This window comes from Aureobasidium subglaciale (genome assembly GCF_000721755.1).
Source record: "Aureobasidium subglaciale EXF-2481 unplaced genomic scaffold scaffold_1, whole genome shotgun sequence".
Classification (NCBI taxonomy): domain Eukaryota; kingdom Fungi; phylum Ascomycota; class Dothideomycetes; order Dothideales; family Saccotheciaceae; genus Aureobasidium; species Aureobasidium subglaciale.
In genome coordinates, this window is record NW_013566994.1 from 1,750,382 (window position 1) to 1,777,605 (window position 27,224).

The 27,224-nt window shown below is 46.1% G+C and overlaps 12 protein-coding genes across 12 annotated transcripts; 6 read left to right on the top strand and 6 right to left on the bottom strand.

Moving 5' to 3' along the window:
* Window positions 1–18: 18 nt before the first annotated feature.
* On the bottom strand, window positions 19–343 carry AUEXF2481DRAFT_1476 (uncharacterized protein; the record flags this gene model as incomplete). Its single annotated transcript, XM_013492340.1, has 2 exons — window positions 19–274; window positions 327–343. The coding sequence occupies 2 exons, from the start codon at window positions 341–343 to the stop codon at window positions 19–21; spliced, it is 273 nt and encodes a 90-aa protein (XP_013347794.1).
* A 507-nt stretch (window positions 344–850) lies between these two features.
* Window positions 851–2,387, top strand: AUEXF2481DRAFT_209278 (uncharacterized protein). The gene is made up of 4 exons (XM_013492341.1): window positions 851–1,193; window positions 1,243–1,347; window positions 1,401–1,872; window positions 1,924–2,387. The coding sequence occupies exons 1-4, from the start codon at window positions 1,050–1,052 to the stop codon at window positions 2,220–2,222; spliced, it is 1,020 nt and encodes a 339-aa protein (XP_013347795.1). The 5' UTR covers window positions 851–1,049; the 3' UTR covers window positions 2,223–2,387.
* Window positions 2,388–4,264: 1,877 nt separating this feature from the next.
* On the top strand, window positions 4,265–4,874 carry AUEXF2481DRAFT_35953 (uncharacterized protein). Its single transcript, XM_013492342.1, has one exon. It carries the CDS (start codon window positions 4,358–4,360, stop codon window positions 4,631–4,633), a length of 276 nt encoding a protein of 91 aa, XP_013347796.1. The 5' UTR covers window positions 4,265–4,357; the 3' UTR covers window positions 4,634–4,874.
* Window positions 4,875–4,940: 66 nt separating this feature from the next.
* Window positions 4,941–5,990, bottom strand: AUEXF2481DRAFT_35954 (uncharacterized protein). The gene has a single exon (XM_013492343.1). It carries the CDS (start codon window positions 5,501–5,503, stop codon window positions 5,213–5,215), a length of 291 nt encoding a protein of 96 aa, XP_013347797.1. The 5' UTR covers window positions 5,504–5,990; the 3' UTR covers window positions 4,941–5,212.
* A 1,321-nt stretch (window positions 5,991–7,311) lies between these two features.
* On the top strand, window positions 7,312–7,719 carry AUEXF2481DRAFT_25893 (uncharacterized protein; the record flags this gene model as incomplete). Its single annotated transcript, XM_013492344.1, has 1 exon — window positions 7,312–7,719. One exon carries the CDS (start codon window positions 7,312–7,314, stop codon window positions 7,717–7,719), a length of 408 nt encoding a protein of 135 aa, XP_013347798.1.
* Window positions 7,720–8,538: 819 nt separating this feature from the next.
* AUEXF2481DRAFT_25894 (uncharacterized protein) lies at window positions 8,539–9,363 on the bottom strand (the record flags this gene model as incomplete). Its single annotated transcript, XM_013492345.1, has 3 exons — window positions 8,539–9,021; window positions 9,083–9,247; window positions 9,298–9,363. The coding sequence occupies 3 exons, from the start codon at window positions 9,361–9,363 to the stop codon at window positions 8,539–8,541; spliced, it is 714 nt and encodes a 237-aa protein (XP_013347799.1).
* A 387-nt stretch (window positions 9,364–9,750) lies between these two features.
* AUEXF2481DRAFT_35956 (uncharacterized protein) lies at window positions 9,751–10,238 on the top strand. The gene is made up of 2 exons (XM_013492346.1): window positions 9,751–9,957; window positions 10,011–10,238. Exons 1-2 carry the CDS (start codon window positions 9,948–9,950, stop codon window positions 10,220–10,222), a joined length of 222 nt encoding a protein of 73 aa, XP_013347800.1. The 5' UTR covers window positions 9,751–9,947; the 3' UTR covers window positions 10,223–10,238.
* A 595-nt stretch (window positions 10,239–10,833) lies between these two features.
* AUEXF2481DRAFT_35957 (uncharacterized protein) lies at window positions 10,834–11,440 on the top strand. Its single transcript, XM_013492347.1, has 2 exons — window positions 10,834–11,109; window positions 11,169–11,440. Exons 1-2 carry the CDS (start codon window positions 10,846–10,848, stop codon window positions 11,325–11,327), a joined length of 423 nt encoding a protein of 140 aa, XP_013347801.1. The 5' UTR covers window positions 10,834–10,845; the 3' UTR covers window positions 11,328–11,440.
* A 4,813-nt stretch (window positions 11,441–16,253) lies between these two features.
* On the bottom strand, window positions 16,254–16,924 carry AUEXF2481DRAFT_209426 (uncharacterized protein). The gene is made up of 4 exons (XM_013492348.1): window positions 16,776–16,924; window positions 16,594–16,698; window positions 16,386–16,523; window positions 16,254–16,333 (listed from the first exon to the last, which is right to left on the bottom strand). The coding sequence occupies exons 1-4, from the start codon at window positions 16,906–16,908 to the stop codon at window positions 16,293–16,295; spliced, it is 417 nt and encodes a 138-aa protein (XP_013347802.1). The 5' UTR covers window positions 16,909–16,924; the 3' UTR covers window positions 16,254–16,292.
* A 1,826-nt stretch (window positions 16,925–18,750) lies between these two features.
* AUEXF2481DRAFT_1482 (uncharacterized protein) lies at window positions 18,751–19,694 on the bottom strand (the record flags this gene model as incomplete). Its single annotated transcript, XM_013492349.1, has 2 exons — window positions 18,751–19,404; window positions 19,455–19,694. The coding sequence occupies 2 exons, from the start codon at window positions 19,692–19,694 to the stop codon at window positions 18,751–18,753; spliced, it is 894 nt and encodes a 297-aa protein (XP_013347803.1).
* Window positions 19,695–20,518: 824 nt separating this feature from the next.
* AUEXF2481DRAFT_696785 (uncharacterized protein) lies at window positions 20,519–21,049 on the bottom strand (the record flags this gene model as incomplete). Its single annotated transcript, XM_013492350.1, has 1 exon — window positions 20,519–21,049. The coding sequence occupies one exon, from the start codon at window positions 21,047–21,049 to the stop codon at window positions 20,534–20,536; it is 516 nt and encodes a 171-aa protein (XP_013347804.1). The 3' UTR covers window positions 20,519–20,533.
* A 4,605-nt stretch (window positions 21,050–25,654) lies between these two features.
* AUEXF2481DRAFT_696787 (uncharacterized protein) lies at window positions 25,655–26,226 on the top strand (the record flags this gene model as incomplete). Its single annotated transcript, XM_013492351.1, has 3 exons — window positions 25,655–25,716; window positions 25,769–26,082; window positions 26,129–26,226. 3 exons carry the CDS (start codon window positions 25,655–25,657, stop codon window positions 26,224–26,226), a joined length of 474 nt encoding a protein of 157 aa, XP_013347805.1.
* Window positions 26,227–27,224: the final 998 nt, after the last annotated feature.

A 27,224-nucleotide genomic window follows, 5' to 3' on the forward strand; every position in this document is an offset into this window, starting at 1 on the left:
TCCGGCGATTGGAACTTGCTACCCGTTAGGACATCTGCCCTCTTGCCAGAAAAACACACTCTTCTCGCCATCCTCACCGGCACCACCTTCGCACAAGCCCCATGCGCTCAGATCGCCGCCAGGACATGCAGATAGTGCCATCAGGATATCTTGCCAGGTGCAAAATTTGAGATAGTCTGTCTTCTTGGCTGGGCTAGGTTCCATGGAGTACTTGCCTTCGGCATTCAGACCAGTGACTTGAAAGATTTTGATAATCCTGTGGACATCGGACTGGCTGTTATGCACGGTCAGATCTAGTTAGATTAGCATGGCAATTATAGTCGTACTAGTCGCCGGTGAGCATGGTGTTTACATAAGGGTCACATCGAGTGCCTAGCAAATCATGACACCTGCCACCCCATTGACCGACGCCGTAGTCCTTCACGAGTCCGCCATGATCGTAACCATGGGTCTCAGATGAGGTAACTCCAAAGTCGATCATACACTATGACGTGACTAGCTCGCAGCTGTCTTGTTCGAACATCTCAATATCTCTCTCGCGGATTGGCCAAGTTCCAGACGTTCAAGTCCCCGTCCTGCGGCCTTCCTGGGGTCGAAAAGCGGACGAAGCTCCCCGCTGGAACGTTCCAGGCCTTAGGCGAATCGTGGCGGAATATCGATGGTCTGTTTCAGTGTTCTTGATTTGCTGTTGGCCAGAGTGTCATGGAAGTCTTTGTTGGCGTTCAAGATACTGCCTGCTGTTGGAAAGTATGCGGGTTCAGGAGCGGAGTCAACCGATTGTGGTTCTTGAAGCAGATATTATGTGCCCGGTCAGAGTCGTTGTCGTTAAGCATCAGATCTTGCATACATCTCGCAAACATTTCATTGAACGGAGACTGTTTTTGTAGGTCTTTCGCTTTTCCAACGCTTTTGTCAACGGCATCGGCGAATTACGGTCTCGACCACATATATATACGTCAGCCAGGTAGATACCTCCCTGCCTTCGTCTGTCATGAAGGCCGACTGAGAAAGTTGATTTTCTCCTTACACGTCTTTGCACCACCGCCGGCATGCGTCAAGCAGTCAACCTCTGGCTGTTTCGCACGATCTTGAGTTGCCTGATCTTGTCTTCAATCGCGGTCGTCCTGAGAAGTGTCGGAAGATGGAAGAGGCGTTGCTTTCAGTCGGATGACTGGATGATGGTGTTGACGGAGGTAAGTCAATCACAACACCAACCGGCGTTCTATATTGACAAACTGATAGCTGCTATTCGTTCCATGCGCGACGTTTGCTCTGTTGTCAGTCTCTGAAGGTCTCGGCGTCAGAGACTACAGATTGGACCCGAATCAAATCATAACAGCGACGATGGCAGGCACGCTTCCCTACTGTCTTACGCGCCGACAGCTAACCTTTGTCTGTAGCACTTCAGCTTATTCGATCTCCTCTACATTTCTACACTTGGAGTCCTGAAGTGCAGCCTTTGCTTGACGCTTCTAAGATTCGCTACGGCGAAAAGCATGCGACAAGCTATCTACATCATGATCATCTTCACCACGGTCATGACCGCAGCATGTCTTGTGGGTTTGATGACGGTTTGTCGACCGTATCGCACCAATTGGCGACATTTCTACGACTTTCCCGAATACCCGAAAGAAGGATCCTGCTTCAGTGGTGCAGTTCTCCAAAGTTTGGTCTACGGTTTGACTACCATCATTTTTATCTCCGATGTGATCTGCGTCATCATTCCGGCCATGATCCTCTGGAACATCCGAATGCAACGAAAGAAGAAGATCATGGTATGGATGCTGCTCAGCTTGGGCTTGCTTGCATCAGTTGCTACACTCTGTCGACTGCCTTTCACACCCTACTGGAACGCGAAGCATGATCGAGTCTGTAAGTACACTTTGGTATATGGTTCGCCTGAAGCTTCTGACACACATCAAGGGGGACTGGGTGTGGCGACTCTTTGCTGCTGCGTTGAGATTGCTCTTGGCATCTTCGCAGGCTGCGCACCTGCAATCAAGCAGCTTACCATCGCACTATTTGTCGGCATCAAATCGCAAACATACCTTGGTAAACCTGAGTTTGGATACACATCCAAGCCTATCTCATCAGCAAGGCCAACGAGAGACCGCGATCCTGATTCGTTAGCAATCTTCACCTTCAACACTATCGACCTGAAAACCATCCACTCTCCCAGAGGCGATGTTGTCGAAATTACCTCTTCTCACGGAATGGCTTGATATAAACAGATAATCTATATTGGAACCCACGGGGGAAAGTGTCGCTGCCGAGGCAGTTGAGGAGGCGGCATGGCGACACGGTCTAGGTCATCGACTGGGAACTCAAGCTTGATAGAAGCGGTGTGAGCTGCTGGAATGACGACTGCGGCTTCGTCAATAAGGTCGTCTAGATGAACCACCTCGTCGCGATTGATCTGCCTGATTTCCTCGTTTTGAACAGCTCTCTCTTTGATAGGGTTGTTGCGGGCAGCAAACCTCTCAGATCGCCTCTTGATCTGCGCAAGTTTCCAGTCCTTGCTGGTAAGCGCCTTACGTCGATCGAGTGCTCGCGAGTTCATGTAAGTATTGCAGAGCTGCGAGGTAACCGGTGTCGAAAACTTAGTGCGGAAGGTATTATGAGTGTAATTCATTGCTACAAAAAAGAGCGCTCTGATGGTACTGAGTTCGCCGGAGTGACGGCGAGACGACCTGCCACCTTTACGAGCTCTAAAGCACCAAACTTATCAGCTAACAACCAAAAGGCCGGTGACTGGAACCGTGTGGCATCAGTTGATGGAACGGATAGGATCTGATAGGCACTTTGTACTCGAGCTCTATATAGCATTTGAGAATCTGTAGTTCTTGATATCGTCCAAATCAGTGTTCTGCTGCGTATAAGGAGGTCCATACAGCTATGGAGTGATGTTCGAGCTATAACTCTGCTTGAGCTGCTGGCTCCGGCCTCTGCTGCCGAATGGCTGAGGTACAGGCTAAACGGAAGAAGTCGAACGCGCGGGGAAGTCGAACGCGTCTTCTGATCTCTCGATCAGCTGTGTACAACTTGTTTCCATCGTTTCTCAACCAACACGACGTCTCAATGCCCAATTGGACCGAATCCGACATGGCCATCGCCATGGCCGGTATACGAGACGAATCAATGACATACACGTACGTTCGTGAGACGTACGGGATCCCACGCGCAACCATCGCCGGCCGATTGAATGGACGACTCGAACGACGAGCCGCTCACGTCTCTCAACGCCGTTTGACCAAGGAACAAGAGGAGGAGTTGGCCGAATGGATAATGGATCTGGACTCAAGACATCAGCCGCCGTCGCAACCCCGTTGTCGTTTGATGGCTCTTGAAATCCAACGCGCATCTGGATCTAACGCGGGTCTTGGACGCGAATGGCTATACCAATTCTTCAACAAATACCCAAGGTGTGGCTCGCTCTTAGGTGATCCCCATGAGTCCGTACGAGTTAGAAATGCCACGGAAGAGAACATACTGGCATGGTTCGACATGTTCTCGTCGTTTCGCGACAAATTCCGGGTTTTGGACGCGAATATTCACAATATGGACGAATATGGCCTATGTATAGGCAAGATCAACCCACGAAAGGTCGTAGGAGCTGCCTTTGATGCTTGGGGCAAGCCACGCAAAAGAACTAAGTGTAGGAACTCTCAAACACGCGAATGGGTCTCTATCGTCGAGTGCATCTCTGGCGGCGGTACTAGCGTATCTCCTCTCATTATTTTTGAGGGTTTGAACGTTAATATAGACTAGACACCTGATGAACCACCTCCGTATAAGTACAAAGCTACCCCTACCGCATGGACAAACGACGAAGTAGCTCTAGCGTGGCTAAATGAGATTTTTATACCCGAAACAAGGCCCCGCGGAGCACAGTATAGGATTCTCCTATTTGACCAACACGAAACACATCTATCTACAACTTTTGAGAAGACCTGTAAGGATAGAAGGATTATAATACTTCCTCTACCTCCTCATACTAGCGATGTTCTACAACCTCTCGATTTAATCATGTTCTCACCGATTGAAGGAAAATATAAGGATAAGCTATACCAGCTTTGCGAACTAAACAACGGCGACTCAACAAAGAAGAAGGACTTCTGTCGCCTATATTATGAGGCTCGTAAAGAGACGTTTAGACCCTCGAACTTCGAATCGGCATTTAAAGAGGCTGGCCTTATTCCATTTAACCCTCAATCCGTGAAAGATCGGCCCGCCGTCGTCAAAAACCCATGTCTACTACCACCATCTGGATTAGATGATCTACAACCTCGTATATACGATCCTGAGACCCTTGAGAAGGACCTATACGAACTAAACAAGGAGAATAACGCTTCTATAGATGAGAGACTGGACATGGCGACGTGGATCGCCGAGAAGGCCATTCAGGCTTTCAGGTCATAAAACCGTCGAATTGGCCAAACAGGAGCTTAAATATAAGACCCTTGAGTTCAAACATATAGCTCTACAAGAGAAGAAGGGTCGCAAGAAGGTACCACCAAAACGAGGTCGTGAATTAGTCGATGCAGAGGATATCGTCGCGAAACAGAAGGAGTGGAAACGCGACAACAAAACACCACCCCCATTGCGATCTGTTCGCTCACGTATGAAGAAGTGATATACAACTGTACGCATCAGAAAAAATGATCAATCTGAGTCGCTGGTCGTCGAATGCGACCGTGGCGAACCTCGTCGTCGTGTTGAAATTGACGTTCGACTTCCCTCCGCGTTCGACTTCTTCCGTTTAGCCTGTAGAGCTCGGAGCGGTGTTTGATAAGCTGGCTTGCCTTGAGAGAAGGCTGGTAGCGACGGCGGCGGCGTAGAAGGCAGTAATGGCGTTGAAGAGAGGTTACTCTGGCTCTGGAAGCTGGTGCTCGGAAGGCTCTGAGAGTTGAAGCATCGTAGCGTGTTGTCGTCCTCATCGTCGAGATAGTTGTAAGTTGGCTCCGGAGCAGCAATAAGGGCCATATGGCGCTCTATGGCCTCGTCAGCAGTAACGTTCCGTGGCGCAGATGCTTGAGTCGTTGGTGTAGTAAGCGCCTCGAGCACCTCGAGGCGTAGCTTCTTGCGAACTTGGCCCTCTGAGAGCGCTATCTCACGCCTTCGTTTGAGCCGCTCTCGTTTCTGTGCCTCGAGCCATGTTTGAGCCTCTAGAGCTCTGCAATTGATGTAGATATAGAGCAACAGATCGGTTCGGCTAGTTGAGAGGCGCGTAGGAATTGAAGCTCGAGAAGGATCGCTCAGCTGGCACCGAGTTTGCTGGTGTACTGAGAAGGCGCACGGCTAGTTCAGCGAGCAGAGGCGCATACTGCTGCGCATAGTTCCAGAACCTATCTGAGCTGCTTGATCGCTTCTGACGGAAGGCGCTGCCGAAGCGACCCTTGCGGCCTCTAAACTCGCTAAGATGAGTCAAGAATTCGTCATGGAGAGCAGAAGGTATGCTGTTTTCGAAGAACTGCTCAGCTAACTGCCACTCGCGCGTTGACATGGTCTTGTAGGCCTCTGGCGCCTATAGAGCATACGCGGCGTAGTGAATACCAGTCGTTTGCTTGACAAGGCGCTGATCCAGTCGTCGAAGGATCTCTGCCTTAAAAGGTAGTTGTTCGATGTCATTGATGTCGCTTTGGAGGTCCTTCCAGCGAGGTATCACCATTGCTACCGTCGAGCGCTCGCTCTCCGAGGCCACCTGCGCGTTGTGGATAGGTATTAGCAGTGAGTGGAGGTGTTCGAGGCGTAGCCAGAACCCTTCGTCGTTTATCAAGTTGAGCACTCTCTGGCCAGTGTCTGAGTTGAAGAAGGCGAGCTGACCAAGAGCACGCTGGATACGTGCTGAGTCATCGGATTCTGAGCAACCAGTTCATGAACACGCCTCTGAGTTGCGCAGGTATCTGTACAGAGGTTATTCCAGCGCTGTAAGTTATGCTTCGTCACTTCTCCAATACGAGCTAATAGACCTTCAAACAGGAGCCTTGCACTGTGATCTGTAGATCCAGTGGCGACAGTCGTTATATGGAAGAACTGGCCGTCATTAGTATTAAGCGAGAGGTTAGTAATACGGTCCTTATTCATCGCATCAGATTCGTCACTAATGAAGTTGAGCGTATAGTTGCCGCGGCCTTGAGTATCTATCACGTCTTCTACCTCCTTCTCCACCTCCTCATACACGCTATCCAGCAGACTATTAGCGAGCCGAGCGCGCAGCGGAGGCTTGAACTGCGCGGAGTCCTTGGAGAAGTCCTTCCAGCAGTCGTTGTCGAACGAGCTCAACCGCATGCCAGACCGATATAGGGCCCTTGCAAATTTCCGCTCTAGCCGAGTGATTCTGTCGACTGACGAAGCGTGGCGGTGTTCCTCCTCCTCTTCCTGCTCCTCCTCCAGCTCATGATCTACTAGCTCTCAGCACCCTCGTATAAAGTCCTCTGGCATGGCCATGCGTAGCTCTATAAAAACGGTATTATCGGTACCTTGGAGCACGCCCTTGCAGTGCTCACGGAAGGGTATACAGCTAGTAAGATGAGCTTATTTGCGCTTGGCTTGATGGCTAACGATGGTATAGACGACGCACCAGCTACATCGGTAGCATGGCTTGTTCTCCTCATCGACTGAACCGCTGAGCTGGCGAGCGGCGAACGACTTTGACGGCGGCATGGTGTTATGGCTATTGCTTACAAGAGATCTGAGGTTGGTATTGGCAGCTTTTGACACTGCCGAGGTGTTCAGAACGTATGAACCTACGTACATTACGTCAATATCAGAACTAACGTTCAGAACATGTACAGTACGTTCGTACGAGCACCCCTAATCTTTACATAACTTCAGCTGAATTGAGTACCGATTCATCTCAGGCGCATGATCAACTTTATAGATTGAGCGAATCAAAACGCTGTCGTAAGACGCGCTGGTTTTAGCTGCATGAAAGCTTACTTGAAGGATCGCATGGACGCATTCATGTGGGTCGCTTTGGGTCCGACGACCCAAGCTTGATGGGAGGAAAAACATTTAGTTCTGCATTAACTCCCATGGAATGTGACATAGCTTGCTCAGAGATAGGAGTTCAACAGTCCAGAGACTGTATCTTATTTGGAAATGGTTAGTACTGAAGACATATTTCGGGAGCAATACCGACAAGGAATAGGTTCGAATTGTAACAGATGACGATATTGGCTTGAGTTCGAGATGCAGAAAATTCTGGAAGTTTTGTCAACTGGTTGAGCGATCCATGTTAATATCCGACGGGAGTCCTATAGCAGCGCACTCCAAATGGCTTCATCCAAAGGTCACGACAAGATCGTGTAGATGCTACTCAACAAAGGTGTTGATAGCAACTCCGAAGGTGGAAAGTACGGCAATGCACTTGAGGCAGCCTCTAGAGGAGGCCATGAGACAATTTTGCAAATCTTGCTGAACTGGCGCTTCGATCAGCTCGCAGAAGATGAAATGAGTAATGCGTTCACTGAATCCCATGATTCAGGTTATAGCTCTCTTGGGCCTCTGCTCAGATGCGAAAAGCACGTTTCTCACGAGCAAGTCAACGCGCTGGACAGGGACGAAGATGCCCAGTCCAATTTGACAGTCCAGACCGATATTCAGTCATCTGCTGAATCACAGACATTTTCCAATATCAAAGAAACTGCCGCTCGTGAGGTTAAGCAGTCCTTCCTTGGGATTAGCGACATATCCCGGGCTCTACGAAGAAGGTCTTAGGCGCATGTGAGATTGCCATCTCGATTGACAAGACCACCAGCGGGGTGTTAAAACAGACTGCTTGCTGTATATTTGTGATTGATGAGATTGTAAGAAGGAGAGGATCATGACGGAGTTGAAAAAGAGGGAAGAGTCGTTTCGGCTGGGAACGCGCCCGCGTTTTGCAGGCCACAGCAAACCTCGACCTGTCCAAAAAGCGCCCAATTGCTCCGAATGTGTGACATGGTACCATAAATATACACATATATATAGTATGCAAGCGCAAGACGCCGTCTTGTCAGGCTCGAGATCGCAGGAAGACTAGATGACATCGTATAAGCCTATCTCAAAAAGTACTTCAGATACTGTGTGTGCCAAATCGCGCTCGCCGAAGTGTCGCAACAAGATAGTCATACCAATCCCGCTCACCAACGCCGTGGTGTACCTAATATGCTGATCCACTTTCGATCAAGATGCGTCACTTTCAAAGACGTCGATTCGAACTGCACAATGTTTCCCCTCTCCTTCTTGGACAAGTCTGCTTAATCGGTGCTTCTGATCGTACTAAGCTGGTTTGAAAGTAGTAGTCCAGAGGTTTACTACCAGCGCTATCCTGTGAGTCGGTGCTTGCGATGACTGACCATGTCTCCATGACATGCTAGGATAATCCTCCCTGCGTCAATCGTGAGAAGGAGCTATGTCAGACTCCAATGGGGCTGTGGTGGTCTTCACCGACTGCTATGTCCTTCTGCCTGTTGTGTGCACACGTGGCAAGGTGTCTTTGATGCGAGTCAACGTCTTGTCGTTTGGTCGGTAATCTGATTCCGTAAGAGTTCTTTGTCAACTATGGTGATATTGAACAAGACTCCTCGCGTTGACCTGGAATCCGACTAGATATCTTGGAAGCTCGGCGGGTGACGCTCCCTCACCCAGGTCGATAGGTATGACTGTAATCATGTTTGGAAACACCATGCCGTACTTTGTGTAATTTGTAACAACCATTTGAACCTCCTTTCTGTCCATGATGATTTGCTTGAAATGCGCCAAATTCTGCTGGTCTTGAGGACGTCGAACTGGAGGTTGAGCAAGTTGACCTGATGATGTACGGTAGTGGTTATGTGATGACGCCTGGGGAGGTGTCTGTAGAAAGCGACAGTTGCGGCCGATAATCTCGGTACGCATATAGCCGGTCAAATCTTCGAAGCCGTCGGAACAGTAGACGATTGGCAGGTCGGGAAGTGAAGTATCACAAAGGAGAAGTGCAACGTTGGCGTCGAGCACACCAAGCTCTATCTGGGGATTCTGGCGCCTCTGGACTCGAATCTGTATGCGTCAGATGGATGCAGTGAGGGCATGGAACAAACGAAATTACTCATCAACTCACGAGTATGTCTATAATATTGAAGCCGCTGGGTGAATAAAGCCCGTCGTAAAACCAAGACGGTGCGACTGTGTTGGTTGACGATTGCTCTTCTCTTTTTGCGTCTTCTCTATTGTTTGTATCACTAAGGCCAGAGGAAGATCGATAGTCCGTCGCTCTACCATATGTCTGTCGTTGTGCATTAGCAACTTAATCCGCCGATAACCCAGATCACGCACTGTGGGTACCATGTCGTTAGTGGGACTCCAACCGGATTCTTGTTGCGTAGACTTGTATTGCTGCATCTTTCGCAGGTATTTTCTGTGGTTGGTAAATCAAATCTGCGCGTATACCGATAGGAGAGCAAAAGGGCTAGAAGGATGACGGTGGCAAAGTCTAGAGTTCATATGAAACATGGGCAAGGGAAAATGCCATCTCAAAAAGCCGTTTCGGGACATGCCGAGGTTGGACGTTGGCTAATATGCTCGATCTCGAGATCTCAAAGTGACCCATCATATCTCATTGTGATCGATGTGGCGTATCTTACGATCCAACTTCATAATCCCGTCATTGCAGGGATCGAACTCCGCTCGGATAAAGATCATTTAGCCGCAAGAATAACAGAAGCTAAACCCGACACCCGAGCACTGTCATGAAGCCCTTGAAGTTGTTCATTATGATGCACAACAACACACAAACAACCTACCATTCCCTGTGTTGGGCTATCTACTGCGCCTAAGCTAAGATGTAACGCCCAGCCAGAAATGTTTGAGACACGTGAGAGAACCCTGCCGATCTGGACCGGAACGACGTGGATAAAACGGAGTCTTGGACGCGAATGAGAGCGAGTCTGACATCACACGATTCCCATCCATTCTGCTTACTCATAATGCTGCCTCGTTAGCAAAATGCGTTTCTCCAAAACAAAGGGGTTCATATTGATTTTGAACAGATACTGAACAAACTAGGTCTGCGTATTCAACAGCCTGGTCATGGAGATTGTGTGAAGTTCAGAACTCGCCGTTGAGCGCCACGGTCGGACCGAAGGCGAAAGGCGCTATTCTCGCTTTCAGAAGTCGTGATAATTCGCCACCCCCAAATTCGAACTTGATGTATCGAGTAGCTAATTCAACTACTATTCCTACTGTTTCACGCTCTATATAGCTGCTTTCGTCACAATATCGGTGGTTTGGCTCAAGGTGACTGTGCTCTATCTACTGCTAGCTCTTCAGCAGTATTGACACATCCATTAGCCTTCATCTGAGCTTTGATATAAATGTCAAAACATGCCGCTCAACGACTACGACAAGGACCTCATACAGGCCATGTTTCGCGACAACTGCGACGTCAATACTGTCCATAAACTAGTTCCCCAAGCTCCTCGACCTACCCTCTTCCGTATGCGATAAAATGTTGTTGCCTTTGGTCAAGTTCGGAAGCCTTCTGCGCTCAAGCGTATGGGAGCCCCACGCAAGATCACGCCAGAGATGCGTGTATATGCCATGGAACTGCTTGCTCATAGGAACGACCTTCGGCTAGAAGAACTAGCGTTTGGATTGTGGTGTGAATTTGACATTGAGGTCTCTCAACTGACTGTTAGTCGTATGATGAGGGAAGAGAGCCTCTCGAGCAAGGTCAATACGCGTATTGCAAGTCGTCAATCCGCTGCTCAGCAAGGCGCATACGAGGAGACGTTAGCTGAGCTGATGGCTCGAGGCCACGAAGTCAACATTGACCCTATAGAAATGCTGCTGTATCTTGATGAGTCTACAGCCTCTGAGAATGCGATGTTCCGTCGTCGCTCATGGTCAGCAATTGGCCTACCTGCCTATACAAGGTCAGAACTAGTGTCAAAGGTTCAGTGTTCAGTGCTACCAGCGCTAGATTTCAGCGGGTACCTACCTGGTGCAACGCTAGTTGTCGAGGGCGCTGTCACACAGGCTATATACGAGCATTGGCTAGAGGCAGTTGTACTACCTCAGTGCGAGCCATATCCAGGAAGAAGATCGATAGTCATCATGGACAATTGCTCAACCCACTACTCAGATAAGGTACGTGTTAAATTTTGGTGAAAATCCAGTAGCAAATTAACCGCTAATAGATCACGCAGCTAGGAGAGCAATTCGGCGTACACCTGCTCTACCTGCCGCCGTATGCACCACATCTGAATCCTATAGAACAGACCTTCCACCTCTTAAAACAATGGCTTCGGCGACATCGAGATCTAGCGCCTTGGGTTGACGAGATGGATCCTGAGTCGCATAAGTAGGCATGGCTACTGCACCTCAAGAAGGCTACGCATTCTATATAGCTCTCATCGCCAGTAACATAGTGTAATAGCTATAGGTAGTCGTCCTCCTGTATGCAACGATTCTTGAGCGAACACAGAGCTAATTCCGGCACGTAATATAGCCACCAAAACAAGTTATAAAATGCCACTCAACGAACATGACAAGGATCTTATCGAGGCCATGTTTCGCGACGACTGCGATGTTAATACAGTACTCAAAGTAGTGCCCCATGCAGCTCGCAGGACGGTCGCTCGTATGGAGCAGAATATTGGTCTCTTCGGCCAGGTTCGGAAGCCTTCTTCAGCAGTCAAGCGACGTGGTGCTCCACGGAAGATAACACCTGTTATGCGCGAGTATGTTATGGAACTACTCTCCCATAGGAACGACCTTTGGCAGGAGGAGGTGGTGTTCGAATTGTAATGTCAATTCGATGTTGTGGTCCATAAGTCAACTGTCTCTAGACCGCTAGCTGAGGAAGAGCTATCGAACAAGGTCAATACCCGCATCGCAGCTCGGCAATCGACCTCCCAACAAGGTGTATACCTCGAGGAACTCCGTGATCTAATGGCTCGAGGTCGGGAAGTTGATGTTGACCCTGCTGACATGATCTTGTTTCTTGATGAGTCTGCAGCAAGTGAGAAGGTCCTCTTTCGTAGCAGGTCTTGGAGCCAGATAGGCTTATCTGTATATACAAGATCAGAGCTGTCAGCTTCTCTACGACGATCTAATGCTAGGTCACAAGGACCTTCGCCGAATGAGCCCTCACTTCCTCAAAGATGGTGTCAATGTTGATACTGTCCACTGGAACTTCACCCAGCATAGGGATAACGCGACCACCCTCGATGGCAAATAACGTGCTTTGACGAAAGCTATCGAACGGTCCGAACAACTGTGTCGAATCTTCCTCGTTTAGGACAATCAGTCGTCCGCCGGATGGGCATAGAGGGAGAGCGCGATGGCTAGTTACGAAGCTACAGTATAAGAGTTTCTTAAGCGACTAAGCGTCCTTATACACATCAGTGGTGGACAGCCTATTCGTGAGAGCGAGTTCTTCTCTATGACATATCGTAACACACAGCGGCGACGCTCGATCATCATTCGCTTCGACCGTATAATGGTCTATGTCTAGTACCATAAGGGCCAGCAGCAAACAGGAAACTATAAGGACAATGTCCGCTTCCTTGCTCAGCTAATTGCGGAGTTATTACTCGACTACATCGTCTACGTGCTGCCGCTACGGGAGAGGTTCCTACGGCAGACCTCGCCAGGATCATTGCTTTCCCCGTACCTTTAGGAGAAGGATAGGAAGGTATAGCTAGAAGGTCGTCTTAGTCGCTACCTGGAAGAAGCATGCGCTCGGGCGTGTGTGCCACGCCTTCACGTTGCTAACTGGAGACAAATCTCGGTGGCCATCGTGAAGACAAAGTTCGCTAGCCAAATCGAGTGCTTTAATCCCGACGAAGGTAACGAAGATGCAGAGGAAATGGATGTAACGATCCGAGGCATAACAGAGCAGCGGAACCATAAGATAAGGACAGTCAACCGAGCATACGCCGATCAGACAGGAGCAATCTTTAGTAACCTATAGGACGGGAAGGTACGCATAGGACTCCAGGCTTCGACGTTATAGCAGGACTTCTTAGGCGTAGAAACGATTCTCAAACAGAAGAAACGCGGCAGAGTCGAGCAAGAGTCTCGCTTGATGAAGCGGGTCGCTATAGGCATCTACCGTCCTCGTAAGCCTTAGTCGACCGAAGCTCTCCTTAGAGGCGTAAAGAAGCTGTACAGCGACAAGGACGTAGGCTGGAAATCTACCGAGTAGGAGTAAGCTCTTACTAAGATCATTTCTTGGACTGAGCAGGTTGTGGCCATCCTTCCGACAGGTGCTAGAGAGAGCTTGCTTTTCATGCTTCTATGTACCCTGCCTGGCGCTAGGACAACGATACTTATCGTGCCGCTCGTTACACTTCACATAGACATGCTGCGACGCGTATAGGAGATGAAGATAGATCACCTCGAGTGGCAGCTAGGCGAGAGTTAGGAGGCAGCACTAGTACTAGTCAGCGCCGAGGCCGCTTCGTCGAAGGACTTTATGAAGTATGCTAGTAGGCTGGTAAGAGAGCAGAAGCTCGATCGGATCGTGGTCGATGAGTGCCACCTGACTGTAACTGCGGCCGAGTATCGATCTAGTATAGCCGAGCTTACAGCGATCCGGAGCTTAAGAACTCAGTTTATCTACCTGACGGCTACTCTTCCACCGTGCATACGAGCAGAGTTCGAGGAGAGGAACTACCTACATCGGCCGACAGTGATCAGAGCATCTAGCAACCGACCGAACATCTTCTACATGGTACGCGAAGCCGACACCCGTAGAGGAAGCCTTATTAAGCAGGCTGTGATCGAAGCCACAGATGCATAGACAGAGTCAGGTCTCTTCGACTACGCTCGCGACAAAATCATCTTGTACGTTCGGACGCGTAAGGATGCAGACGACCTTACGGATTTGCTCGATTGCGATGCGTACATAGAAGAGAGTGGGTCGCCGGCAGAGAGAAAGGAGATACTCGATCGATGGGTCCAGACTCTAGACACGCCTTACATCGTTGCCACTACCGCGCTCGCCGAAGGGTTTAATCATCCACTCGTCCGGCTTGTGATGAACGTAGACGAGCCAGAGTCGTTAATCGTCTTTGCTCAGGAGTTAGGGCGAGTTAGGGCGAGTCAGGGCGAGACGGAAAGCGTGCTTACTCGATGGTACTGCTTCCACCGGCTTGGCAAGCTAGAGCTACAAGCGATCTAAGGGACTCGTAAAGCACAAGCAATCATAAAGGGGACCGATCGCTACGAAAGCTTAAAGACAAGCAGTGCCCTCAATAGGTGGAGTGGAGTGGAGTGAGCCCCTTCTCCACTCCACTCTATACCAATTGGAGTGGAGTGGAGTAGAGTGGGGCCTTACTCCATGGACTCCATGGAGTAGTAGCAAAAGGGGTACCCAAATGGTGTCAGTTTTGGAGGTGTATAGACAGGGAAAACCATGTAATTCAGTCAATATGAATAGTCTCTTCGTCGTCTATGTCTCCGTCCCTTCTTCCTATAAGGACTTGAGGTGATATAACACCGTTCCTTGACCCATTCTTAGTGCATTGGGTGTATTCAACTACATCAGATTCAAGGCTTCCTCTATGTGAGGTAATCATCAGGGAACAACTGCTAAACGTCCTCTCTGGTCCATCAGACATAGCAGGTATAGTAAAGAGGTCAATTGCCATTCGCGATAGACGAGGGTATTGACGTCGAGTTACCTCTGTTGTCCAAAAGCTAAGAGGTTGAGTGACAAGTGAATTGCGAGGCTGTTGACACCATACTAGATACTCGTCTTCAGAGGCATCTAGAGCTCCCTCGTCGTCGCTAATGTCGAATATGCAGTCTTTTTCAACTACACGAGGCGGCTGGCGAGCAGTAGTTGCAGCAACTGGCGACCTTAAGTTGACATTAAGACATGAGTAATCTGCCCAAAGGTATTCGACTCTTCGCTCAGCATCTCTAATCCACGCTGGCTTTGATGCACACTTGTTCTTGAGCCACCTCCAGGTATATGCAGGGTGTAGAACAACAGCCGCAACGTAGGAGGATGACATATCTGTTAAGGCATAGTACTTATTCAGCTTGGCCCATCCAGCATTGACATTAGTGCAGAGTAGCCGGTGTTCCTGAGAGCTGCTAGCGTTGAAGACAGGTGTCGGATGAGGTGCTGCCTTGCCACGGGCTGGTCGTCATTTTGAGCTACCTCTTGCTATAGAATTCTGGGTATTCTGAGTGTCTTCAAGAGTGACCTGAACGTCATCGTCTGGAGGCGGAAGGTTGTATTTCTCACGGATGTCTTCAAAGTGAGTAAGTAACTTTTCCATGAAAGGTATGACCTGCCAGATGGATCCGTGGCTAGCGCCAATTCCATGGCCCTGTAACAGCTTAGTAGCTTGTTCAAGAGGTTTTAGAACCAAGAGGAGATCTGTAATGGTGGACCAGTCATGTTGAGATAGGTAATCGACAAGGTGAGAGGGTTGAGGAGGTAGCTCTTTGCCATTATCTGCAGCCTTCCGACAGTTCAACTGCCATATAGACATCTCATCGTCAAGTATAGCCTCAACAGGCTGTCGAAGCTCAACTGCACGTTGTAAAGACTAGTAAGTTGAGTTCCAGCGTGTTGAATTGTCCTGTATCAGCTGCTTCTTGTCCTTGAACCCTAGCTCTTTCTGTTTCTCTTGAAGACACTCCCGGTGTAATGCTGAGCGACGGATCCATAGCATAAGGTTGTGAAGCTTTCTAATCGGGCCTTTTGCACGGCATTTAGCAAGTTCGAGATAGAGAATATCGTCGTCATAAATGGCATCACCAATTGGCTTAAGGTTAGCGTTATCTGTGCCAAAGAGAATGCTGTGTGCAACAAGGTTGAAGATATGGCCTGCACACCGAAGACGTCGTTCGGTTGCTTTAAACTTAAGCAAGTCACTTAAAGCTTTAAGACAGGTATTCTTACATATTCGGGGGTTAGAATCCCTGGGAAGACCTGAGAACTGGGCAACCAGTGGACGGGCCGAAGGAAAAATGGAAGGCGAATCTCCCGGCGGCGAAGGCAGTCCTCCACTTCCTTCACAAGTCCGGCAGGTTTGCGTGGCAGACGAGAGCTGTCGAGTAAGGGGAAGCTAGAATGGAACAAGGACAGATAGGGACGAAGAAGCAAGAACCAATAGGAGACGGCCTATAGGTTTGCCGTAGAACCAAGTAGACTGATCAGTTGAATCAATCAATCAATCAATAAATCATTAACACTAGGAGATCCGAAAGTCGACATCTCAATCTGATCCGCAGCTAGCTATGCATTCATCCTACTTCAACAGCAGTTTCCCCATCTCCTGTATAGCCCTAAACTCGCCTTTATACTTCTACCCATCGGTGCAGAAGTTTTGATCTCTGCACAAACCACCTAGAAAAGTCAGAACTCAAGATGTGTAGACAAATAGAATGGTGAAGCTTACGGCATCGGTTGATGCATGATGCTACCGAACTCGCTCCTCCAACAAAGGCACAGGTGATCTGGCAACCCACAAGACATTTAGCACGGCCATCCTCATTGCATGATTCACAACCAACTTTGTCGTCATGAGCGTAACAGTCTACGGGAAGTGGTCAGCCATGCCCGCACAAGGATGAATGCACGTCGGATCGAGGAAAACCAAAACTTACTTCCGTGGCCCATGTTGCCATTGCCGTCTGTCCAGTAAGCGCACTCGCCACTGGTCAGAACAGTTTGACTGTTCATTCTGGTGCAAGACTCGTGGACGTTGTTGTCTGACGGTAAGGAATTGGTTAGTATAACAGTATACGAATCTCTGGAGGGCAAAAGCTAGTATTCGTAGCGGACTTACAGTTCCCAACCCGACCGTACCATGTATTGCTAGCAACCCAGACTCCATTGGCAGCTTGAGCCCAGCCGAGAACGCCGGCAGGTGTCAGGGCCAAGGCGAGGCTGGTGGAGATGATGAGTGAAGTAGCGTGCATGGTGAATAGACTTGGCTGTACATGAAGATATCAGTACTGTGATAATGTCTGGGGAGTGGGTTCGAGAGATTGTGAAGTTGTAAAGAAGAGTGGTGGGAAGATACCAAGGGGATGGAAGTGTGGTGTTTGCTTTGAAGTTGACAAAGAAAACAATGGCTGATGATGTCGTTCTGATTCCGTTCGAAATTCTTCTCGTGCAGAGGGGACGGTGTGTTTTTATACCCCTTGTTGCTGTCGCTCCATCACAATCCTCACAGCAATGCCCCATTCGCTAGATACAATGGTGGAGGTCGGCAGCTCTTGGCGCTCCTTCCATGCATTCCTTCGTACAACTGGCTCTGCCTGGCTGCGGTACGGAAAGGTCAAGTGTAACTTCTGCCCAGATCTGGATATAGGGCGGGCAGGTCTGCGTAGGTCTGGGCACTTTACAGCAAGAAGGATCCAGGCGAGCACCTAGGTGATGGAGACAAGAACATAAGCCAAGGCCTCTATCTAGATTATTCTCCAACAACTCATATCGCTTAGAGGAGCGTGATACGGTGATATATGCAGCTTTCATATAAGTGAATGGGCTAAACATAGAATGTATAGAAGGATGAGCACGAACACCAGGGTAACTGGACGATCAGGGACACACGTGTGCAAGCCCTTTGAATCAATCCGGTTTCCACTTTATTCAGCAATATAAAATCCAAGAAGGATTCCAAGAAGGATTCTAATGGCTGGTGAGATCAAGATGTTTCCCCTGGACTCTGTTCTCTGTATGAGCAGATGGTAGGGCAAGTTGGCAGATATAGAACTTCGATCTTTGTGACCGAATACCTTCCACTATAGATGTCGTAAAACGCACAATTGCAACTGAAAGGGATGGACTTCCTTGAGTATCCAAGAATCGAGTTCCAGGCAGCAGTCGGAGATGGATCCGCAGCCGAGATAGATTAATTGATCGATTCAGGCTAAACGATAAATCACTCGGATCTAGATGGGCCTGCAATACGGCATAAATGGGTAGATCGCAGGCCGGCTTATACAGCATCCCATAGTGTGTGAGAAGAGCTCGGACAACTACTATATTATGTGTTGTAAAAGGATGAATGGTGTCCCCTAGCGCATATACGGCATCGCATCTGATTATCCCACCTATGAAATCTGCTTGGCTCATGCCTCTTGTTTCTACTAGGATACTAAGAAGCGCTTGATATGCGAGGCGAAAATGTGTGTCAGAGCATTTCGATCCTTCAGGTCGCCGAAACGCAAAGCACAGACACCAACTGTTATGTTCAACGCTAGGGACCTGACACCAAGCAGATCTCATGGTAGGTAAATTGTCATGTTCAGCATGCTCGTTCCTGCATATTTCTCCGTTCGGAAGGAGGATTCCGTCTTCTCACGGAAGAGATAATCTCACTTGCTTTTGGTAAACATGGCGTCAAATTTGACCACATCACCTTCTCACCCTATTCGCTTTGTTCAAACTCCTTGGTTCTATCAAGATAATGTCCCCTCGTATTCTCCACACCCATTCCCAGTCAAGAACCTTGCTTGCTAGGTAGAGGTATCAAACGTGAGGCTGCCCAAAGTGGCTTGGTGAGCAAAGTCAATTGTATGTACAATTTATCTGCAGGTTCTCTCATACATTAGCTTCCTCGCTCGCAACTGCCGTACTCCGAAACCAGACCACACGGCCATATGAACGAGTTATTGACTCTCTGAGCCCCTGCGGTCTTGCAAGACTCCCGTTCCCTTGCCTTGTCAGCAGTAAAGCGCCACGAAGACTTGAAACATGTTTCTGTCTCGTCCGTGTGAACGTCATTGAACCATACACTCCTCCACAAGAGTTCTCTATCGCTTGAGCAATTCTTCTAAAGGATCAGTAGCCGTACGTTTGGGCGGACACAAGTCCAAGATCTCCCTGCTAGTCGGAGCATCCTTAATACCCGAATCCCAGTATTCTTGAGCAGCATTCTTGACATCCAGAATGATGTTCTTGTTCTCCGGACTCTGTTCAGCCATCTGTTCGATGAGAGAAGAGTCATTCCACACGACTTCCTTCACTTTTGCACCAATGTGCTTTCCGACGAGCTCCACGATCTGCGATCCGGTGATCTCCTCGGGTCCATTGAGTACAAGCCTTTTGTGATCGTAAGACGAAAAGTCGTCAGAAGCGATCAGATGGACTGCCGCACGTCCCACATCATCTGGATCAATTAGATCAGCAGGCGTGTTTTCATCCACGAACAGAGAGAGCTTTTGTTGCTGGCCGGTCTTGCGATACTCCTTGATGAACTCTGCCGCTGGTGCAAGACTTATGGGTAAGAAGATGTGAGGTTGTAGGGAAGTCCATCTTAGCTTGTCGTACGGAGGCGAGCTCGACAGAGACTCGATATCCCAGTGAGCACGTTGATAATACGCAATCGAATCCGAGCGAACGGCGTTCGCGGTGGTCGATATACGTACGACGTACTTGACGCCAGCGCGAAGACAGTTGACGTAGAACTGGCTCTCCTCGGCAAATTGAACAGGGAAGTTTGGGAAGCCATGAATACTCTCTCAACATTGTGCTCTTTGAGCCAAGCTGCAATGACATTGACCCAGTTTTGCTCTACCAATTTGGTGCCAGGTATTTTGGCTGGTTTCTGTACAGCATCGCTTTGAGCTGAGCGGGTGAGGCAGAGGATACGATGGCCTGACAGAGACTGGGAGCTCTTGGGCAGAGAGGGGAGAGTCTCGACGACTTTCCTGCCAGTGTTGCCAGTAGCACCGACGACGAGAATAGTCGGAGTCATTTCCGCACGAGAGTCGTGTTGTTGCTTGTACTGAGAAAGTCGAAGGATGAAGGATATACTGGACTGATCGTCGCAGATATTGGCTATTTGTGTCGCAACTCAATAGACGAGACCCTCTACCTTGGCGTACGTCTTCGCGACTGAGCTTCGTAATCACTCATCAGCACGATGGTAAGCAGACATAGTCGCAATCAGAGAGAACGATCGTGAGTGCTCCCGACGACATACAGCTGCGCCACAGACCTTTTGCTGGGGATCATTGCGCCATCAACCGACGGTCCGGACAGGAGTTGAAGGAACCGTCGGAAGTCGGGCTCTCCGTTCTACCCAGAATTTTCCACGTCCGGCTCAGTAAGCGATATCGTTAGTTGCAGATTCCTCCAACACGAAAGAGTGGACTCCTACGAGGCCAAGTAAAAACCCCGAATCAATCAATCAATCAAATTATCTGACTGAGCAGATATAGCTACATTAAGTCTATTCGAGCTAACTGTAGCGTATATATCTACATCTTAAGCATATCATCTGTTGTTGCTGGATGATCAAATTAGACTAGAGAGACAGACCTATAGCGAGCCAATTTCCAAAGGACATTTAGAGTGCGTCATCTACAAGCAGATTGATCGAACATCAAAACGCCTAGAATCGGCGCTGCGATGGAGACTCACCATACAATCCTCGCAAGACTAGCGGGGTATAGAATACTATACCAACGTCAAAAGATACTAAGTCAGAGGCTTCTAATGTTGCATACGATCACTGTTGGAAACGAACGGACTGTAAAGTAACAAGGAACGAGTCGCAAAGAATAGAAGATAAAAGGTGTGGAATTTTTCGTCTTACTGTCGCATCAGAAGAGCTTTTGACTGCTCAAGCATAACCCGCGCGACCATCTTGTGTTTCCTTTGTCTAAGGAGGTGTAAACCATACCTGAAACAAACTTGGAGAACGATTTCTGCTTTCATACCCAAGAAATCACTGCGACGCCTGTCATATTCGCCGGACGCTGCGAGAGCAGCAGGGGCAGCGTTCAAGCACTGTAATGCGTTCTGAAGATTTCCTAGAGACTGGAACAGGTCAACATCAGCACTAGGGTTGACTAGCAACATCCAAGAGATCAAATCACGAATCTCATGGGTCCGCGCAGGAGCAGACGGGCCGTCTATCGGAGAGGTGCTAGGTGGACTATTTCTGGTAATTAAAGACACAAGGCGATGCGTACAAGCAGCACGGAGTCTATCGTAGTGCTCAGTATTCTCAACCTTTGCATGAGCGGCAAGAGCAACAAGATGTGCAATGCATCGATAGTGAGCCAGAGGGCAAACCTCCCACGCACGTAGGAGCCATTCGGACATTTCTCCGAAGAACCGTATGCTTGGTAGCACTGGGACAGACGCGGGACATGAGGGGATAAGCGTGGGCAGCGAGTTTACCTCTTGGACAACAGGTACAACAACGGGCTGTGATACCGCGAGAGCAATGGAGGAAGAGACAGGTACGGCCACAGCTGTAGACTGAGCGGCAGTAGGCAGCGCAATCGTCGCTGGTGCCACGGAGCCATTAACTGGGGCAGGCGAGGCTGATGGAGCAGGCGAGACTGTCGTCGGGGCAGGCGAGACCGTCGTCGCACTTGGTTTTGCGTGGTCCTTGCACTCTTGTGGTGGCCGGTTGAGCGGTTCAAGGGTAAGAGGCAGGAAGACTTAACGAGATGCAGCGGGAAGCACTAGCTTATCGTGAGAGTGAGTTAGTTAGATCGTCGTGATTAATGGAACGGCGTTACGGTCGTCGTAACTTAGAGGGTCAATTGCGGATTAATGAGGGAGGTATCGGGGAGGAGTCTCCATATAATCCGACGCTCTTCGTTTACGCGATTTGTCTAACCGGACCTAACCTTAAGCCTCTTATAGGTCGAAGGCACCATCGCTGCCACCGGGATATATACCTTATATATCGAGGACAGGAGTAGTATAAGAGACAAGGCGGCCATTCTTATCTGTTATAGTGCTATATAAGCTCGACAGTTTTTGCTAGGCGTACGAGTTAAATTTAAGGAAGATATTAAAACTTAGAGACTCTAAGAGCGACTTAAAGCGGTCTAGGATAGACGAGGTAGTGCTACCGGCTCGACCGACGTAGACTCGAGAAGGCATAACGACTATAGACTTACGCGCTAGGTTAAGAGCGAGACTAATATATAGGAAGCCGTTATAGTAAGTAGAGCGTACATCGTATAGCCGTTCGAACAGACTTTTAGGGACCTAATCGAGGGTAAGTGGCTAGAAGTCGGTAACCGAATCTCCTAAGGCGAGCGACTTAACTAGGACTAGCAGAAACATACGCTAGGCTTTACTACCTCTCTTTCTAAGCTAGACCGACAGTGTTAAGAGCACTAGGAGCTCTTTACTAGTCTTAGACACGCCTAGCTAAATATTTAGTAGGTAGTCGTAAGCGTTAACCGGTAAAGGATTCCTTAGGTGTTATTAGTAGTTATAATTATAGTCGTCGTAGTCGTCGTCGCTATACGTCTTCGTATTAGGCTAAGACTAGCGCTAACTAATACCGACCTAGTTTCCGGCGATAATCTAGGTAAAGCGATCGTAAAGTACTAGAGGGAGCTTATCTGTCGTACTATTAAGCCTAAGCTTAGTCGTAGTAGAATTTATATTAGTAGCGGCGGTAGTAAGTAGGGAGGTCGAAGAGAGGAAACCTTTATTAGTAAAGTAGGTTAGCTCTAGGGAGAGTCGGAGGAAAAGGAGTCTTAGTAAAGAGAGAAGATTTATATAAAAAACATTACTGTTACCCTATACGGCGATTATAATAGCGAGTGCGGTACCCTTCTACTTAAGCTTTAAGGTTAATCTTATTAAGTAGCCTTAACTTAAGTCGCGTGTCCGAGACTGTCGCGTTTTAGTCGAGCTAAAGAGAAAGATAGATTATAGAGCGATTAAGGTAGAGCTCTACCGCGTAGTTAGGACTAGCTAGGCTAATACCTACCGACGGAGTAGGACTATATAACTCGGGACTAGCTAGATTATCTCCTTATAAAGCTTAGTTAAGTAGATGTAAGAAAGAGTTATATAGGTAGAGATAGAGCTTTACGGCGCGAGTAGAATCTACTAGGTCGAGCGAGTACTAACGGAGCTCTAGCGTATAATTAGAACTAGCTAGGCCTAGGTTAACGCGAAATAACTTTACCGAGCTAAGGAGAGGTATAGATTTAAATGTAAGGTAGATAGAAGTTTAGGGAATGCCGCCTAAACGTAAGGGCGATACGACTCGTCGAGTCGAAGATCGTACGAGGGAAGAACGAGTTATAAAGTTAGGGCTAGAGGAGGAAGAATCGAGCGCTAAGTGTATCGCAGCTAATAAGAGTTATAAATAATGTAAGTAATACGTAAAGATAACTAATTAGTATAAGAGTTATACTAATTTAGAGGTAAGCCGATAGAGAGTTTTATACTAGCTAGAGTGCTTATTAGATTATAGATAGGTTATACCCTTAACCTAACCCCGTAGAGATAATAGGATCCTACTAGGATCCATTTAATTTTTACTAAGTAGTAGGAGCCGGGGGGGGCACGATCTATTTAGGGAAGGGGAGGGTAGGATTCTTTTAGACCGTTATAATTTCTCGAGCCCTAAGACAATATATATTATTAATCGCGCCGCTACAAAAAAAATGGCCTCTTTTAGATTTTCTACATCTTGTATAGTCGCCGTCCGACGTAGGTCGGAAAGTATAGTAATTTTAGGTAGTTTAGGGGGGAAGTCCGGATACGCGAGTATAGGGATAGAGGTATATTATATATAGGGGCGGGCGACGAGCGGATCCGTTTATCTATTTTTAGAAATAAGGGGGTAGTATCTATTCGTTCTCGATACGTAAGATACAGAAAAGAAAAGATCGAAAAGAAGAATATAAGGAAATATAAATAAAAGAGAGGTCGGGAGGGTAAAGAGCGGTAGGCTAGTAGCAGTAAAGGAGAATAGAGAGTTAAGGTTTTAGAGGGAGTTTAGCGTAGTGTTATATATATTATATAGTTATTACGTCGCGCCTAGCGTAGTAAAGGGTTATTTTAGGGACGGGAAAAAACATGTAGGTATAAAGAGAAAGAGGATCGAGAAGATCAAATAATAGATAATAGGGTTAGAGGGGTTAGCTATACGTATAGGAGATGTAAGGTATCTAGGGAAAGAGAGTCTAAGTATCGAAGGGTTAGAGGTTTTTTTAGATAGGTATATTTATTATTAGGAAGTAAGTAGAGGAGATAAAGTAGTAAGGGTATATAGTTATATTAGTAGAAGTAAGCGTATAATAAAAGAGCACGGAAAGAAGGTATATAGTTAGGTAAATAGCGTAAAGAAAGGAAGGATAAAGAAGGATATAATAAAAGAGAGATTTTAGAGGGGAGGTATAAAATTCTAGAAGTTTTTTAAGTTAAGTAGTTAGAATATAGGATTTAAGGTAAGGAGTAAAGTAGAAGGGAAAGATAGGAAAGAAAAGAAAGAAGAGGAAGAAGAAGAAGAAAAGGAAGAAGAGAAGAAGGTTAAAGAAAGATAGAGCGGAAGGTTAGAAAGGTTAATATTAGAGAAGAAGAATAAGAACTAGAAAATATTAAAGGAAGGTCGGGTAGATAAAGAGATTAGAAGAGTAGATATAGATAATTAGTTAAAGATATTAGGTTAGAAGGATATATTAAGGGGTATAAAGAGTAAGAGTATAAAGGTTTAGTTAAAGGGTATTAATAATAGAGAGGTAGAGGACGGCGAGGATAGTAAGAAGGTTTTAAAGGTATATAAGGCGTTTATAAGCAGGTTAGTAAGGAATATAATAGTAGTCGTTAGGAGTCTAGATATAGAGAGATAGTGTCTATTATTATTAAATAGGAGAGAATTTAGTAGTAAGGATAGCGGAAGGCCGATATATATTAGATATATAGTATCGACGTTAGATTAGTATATAAAGGTATAAAGGATATTATTAAGGTTTATCTAGAGGATATAGAAGGGTAAGTTAAAAGGTAAGGAGGAAGGTAGTATATCTAAGGGTAGGCCGGGTTTTATCTTAGGTTTAAGTAAGAGAGAAGCGTTATTAGCGATAGAGATAAAGGGAAAAGAGTTAATTAAGATATAAAGGGAAAAGAAGAAGGAGAAGGTAAAGGTTAGTAAAAGAGTAAGTAGTATTTAAAGGGATAAAGAGGTAAAAAGAGTCGGTAGAGAGTTAGAATGTCGTCTATTAGAGTTTTAGGTAGTAATAATAAGTATTAAGTTAAGAGGTAATAGTAAAAGAAGTGTTTTCGTATATAGGCTAGCGTATCTAGGCTTAACGGTACATACATTTAAATAAACGGTATTTTTATAAAAATACTATATAAAAATACTAACTTTAGATAGAAACCTTAATAACTCTATAGAAAATTAGAATTTATAGAATCTTTTTTAAGGATCTATTAAGGCTTAGTATTAGCTATAGTATATAGAAGAGCTAGCTAGTATATCTACTATATAGCATAAGTTATTAAAGGTTGTAAATAATAGTGGTTGTAACCCTAGTTATAAGGTTTTTACCCCGGATTTTTATGAATCATTCGAGGAACTCGAAAACTTCTAAAATTCTTCTACCCTTAATAACTTTCTAGATATATAAGCTATACTAGATGTTAAAACGGCTTTAGAATTGCCTAAATTCGCTAATTCTAAATCACTAAAAGTTATTAAAATCCGTTAGGGTTTCGGCTTATCTTCTATAGTAAGTCTCTATTCGCTACTTTAACTTATATATCTAGATAGGAGAGTTCCTATCTATACCTATATGCAAGTTTATCTGTACTCCTCATTCCGTAATAATAAGAGATAGCCTAAAGTATAGGTATATAAGCTAGGTCTAGTACTCTTTTTTTATACTATTAAGTATTACTTTATACTTACCTTCTTNCTACTTATACTACCTTACTATAAGTATGTCCTCGCGTATTTCGAAGCCTAAGCCTAGGCAGGAAGTNATGGTTCTTATAGAAAGAAGGTATTTTATACTTATTCTTACTATAAAACCCTTTTTACTAACTTTTTAATAGAAANCCTACCTCTCCTACCCCTTCTAAGGGCCCTACCTCCCCTCCTAAGGCTAAGCCTCATCGGGGACGTAAGAAGGGTACCCCNAATAAGAACCTCGAGCTGCATGCCCTTAGGGCTAAGGTCCTAGAGCAAAATGAGCAAATCCGGGCTTTTTCCGACGAGATTTTAGCTTTACGCGCCCAAATCTCCGCCAATTCTCAGCCATTCTTTAACCCGACTGAAGATTTGGAATCGTGGCATTTTGCTCGTCAAAATGAGCCCTTGTTTGATTTTTTTGAGCAAGGTCTTACTACTGAAATGCCAGTTAAAGAAAGTAAGTTACTTTTTAGTTTTCTTAAATTACCTAAGCTAATTTTAAGGTTTTGACACTTTTGAAAACAGCTTCTTTAACTTCGACGAGCAGATTTCCTATCCCGAAGTTACCGGGTTCGAATATATAGATCCTACTCTTATTTAGATTTTTGAAATTTAAACTCTCTTTTCCTTATAATAAAATTTCTCTACTACTACTACTACTACTACTACTACTACCTTAAGGTACTATACTTACTAAAACTAATAAAGCTATATAGAAAGTACTTAGTCTTATACTATAAGCCTTATTTTATAGCTAGTTAGTAGCTAGAATAAGTAGTTAACCTTAATCTTTTCTAAAAGTCTAGTTTAACTAAGTGTTTTTTTAAATCTAGTTCTATTTTAAATACTATCTATTAAAAACTTATATCTAATAGTATNATATATATCCCTTAGCTATAATATATATCTAATACTAATACTATAACCTATATAGGTTTAAGATTCTAACTTAGTATTAAATCTAGTTTAATAGACTTTCTAGTACTAATTATAGGTTAGTATAAACTCCTTTAGCTATATAGTAATCTTAANAGTACTTACTATCTTTAGAATAGTATAGTTCCTTTTTAAATAGTTCTAGCTCTAATCTAATAAGATTATCCTTAGAAATAGAGCTATCTTTAAGTTTAAATAGTATAGTCTTAANAGTTACTATATCTAGTGTTTTATCTATTAAGTATTAGTATTAGTTTAGTCCTTTAACTAAGTATAAGCTTTATAATATACCTTTAATAAAAGTATTAAAGCTAGCTTTAAAAGAAAGTACTTTTAAAAGATCTAGTAGTAGTTCTAAACCTTTTAAAGTTATAGAATTTCCTTTTTCTAGAACTTTTAAACTATTTATAAGACTATAAATAGTAGGGTCTATATTAGACTCTAAAGTAAGAATACTATCTTTAATAGAAGTAGACTTAGGCTCTAGAGAATAAGACATTTTAGTAAGAATAAGAGTTAAGTAAATAGGATAGTATAAAAAGAGTGAGGCTTAAGAGGGCTAGTAAGCTACTTATATACCTTTAGCTAGATACTTTAACTAAAGTACTAAAGACTACTCTAGGATTTAAGGTTTAGTATCTATTCTATTATAGCTTTACTTAG

Excerpts from the sequence above, each read along its gene's own strand:
- AUEXF2481DRAFT_209278 (XM_013492341.1), top strand. The coding sequence starts at position 1,050 with ATGCGTCAAGCAGTCAACCTCTGGCTGTTTCGCACGATCTTGAGTTGC. Across the intron at positions 1,194-1,242 it reads GGATGATGGTGTTGACGGAG|CTGCTATTCGTTCCATGCGC; the intron begins GTAAGTCAATCA and ends ACAAACTGATAG. Across the intron at positions 1,873-1,923 it reads CGCGAAGCATGATCGAGTCT|GGGGACTGGGTGTGGCGACT; the intron begins GTAAGTACACTT and ends ACACACATCAAG.
- AUEXF2481DRAFT_35953 (XM_013492342.1), top strand. The coding sequence starts at position 4,358 with ATGAGAGACTGGACATGGCGACGTGGATCGCCGAGAAGGCCATTCAGG.
- AUEXF2481DRAFT_35954 (XM_013492343.1), bottom strand. The coding sequence starts at position 5,503 with ATGTCAACGCGCGAGTGGCAGTTAGCTGAGCAGTTCTTCGAAAACAGC.
- AUEXF2481DRAFT_35957 (XM_013492347.1), top strand. The coding sequence starts at position 10,846 with ATGTTCCGTCGTCGCTCATGGTCAGCAATTGGCCTACCTGCCTATACA. Across the intron at positions 11,110-11,168 it reads CAACCCACTACTCAGATAAG|CTAGGAGAGCAATTCGGCGT; the intron begins GTACGTGTTAAA and ends TAGATCACGCAG.
- AUEXF2481DRAFT_209426 (XM_013492348.1), bottom strand. The coding sequence starts at position 16,908 with ATGCACGCTACTTCACTCATCATCTCCACCAGCCTCGCCTTGGCCCTG. Across the intron at positions 16,699-16,775 it reads GTACGGTCGGGTTGGGAACT|ACAACAACGTCCACGAGTCT; the intron begins GTAAGTCCGCTA and ends CCTTACCGTCAG. Across the intron at positions 16,524-16,593 it reads TGGCAACATGGGCCACGGAA|ACTGTTACGCTCATGACGAC; the intron begins GTAAGTTTTGGT and ends CACTTCCCGTAG.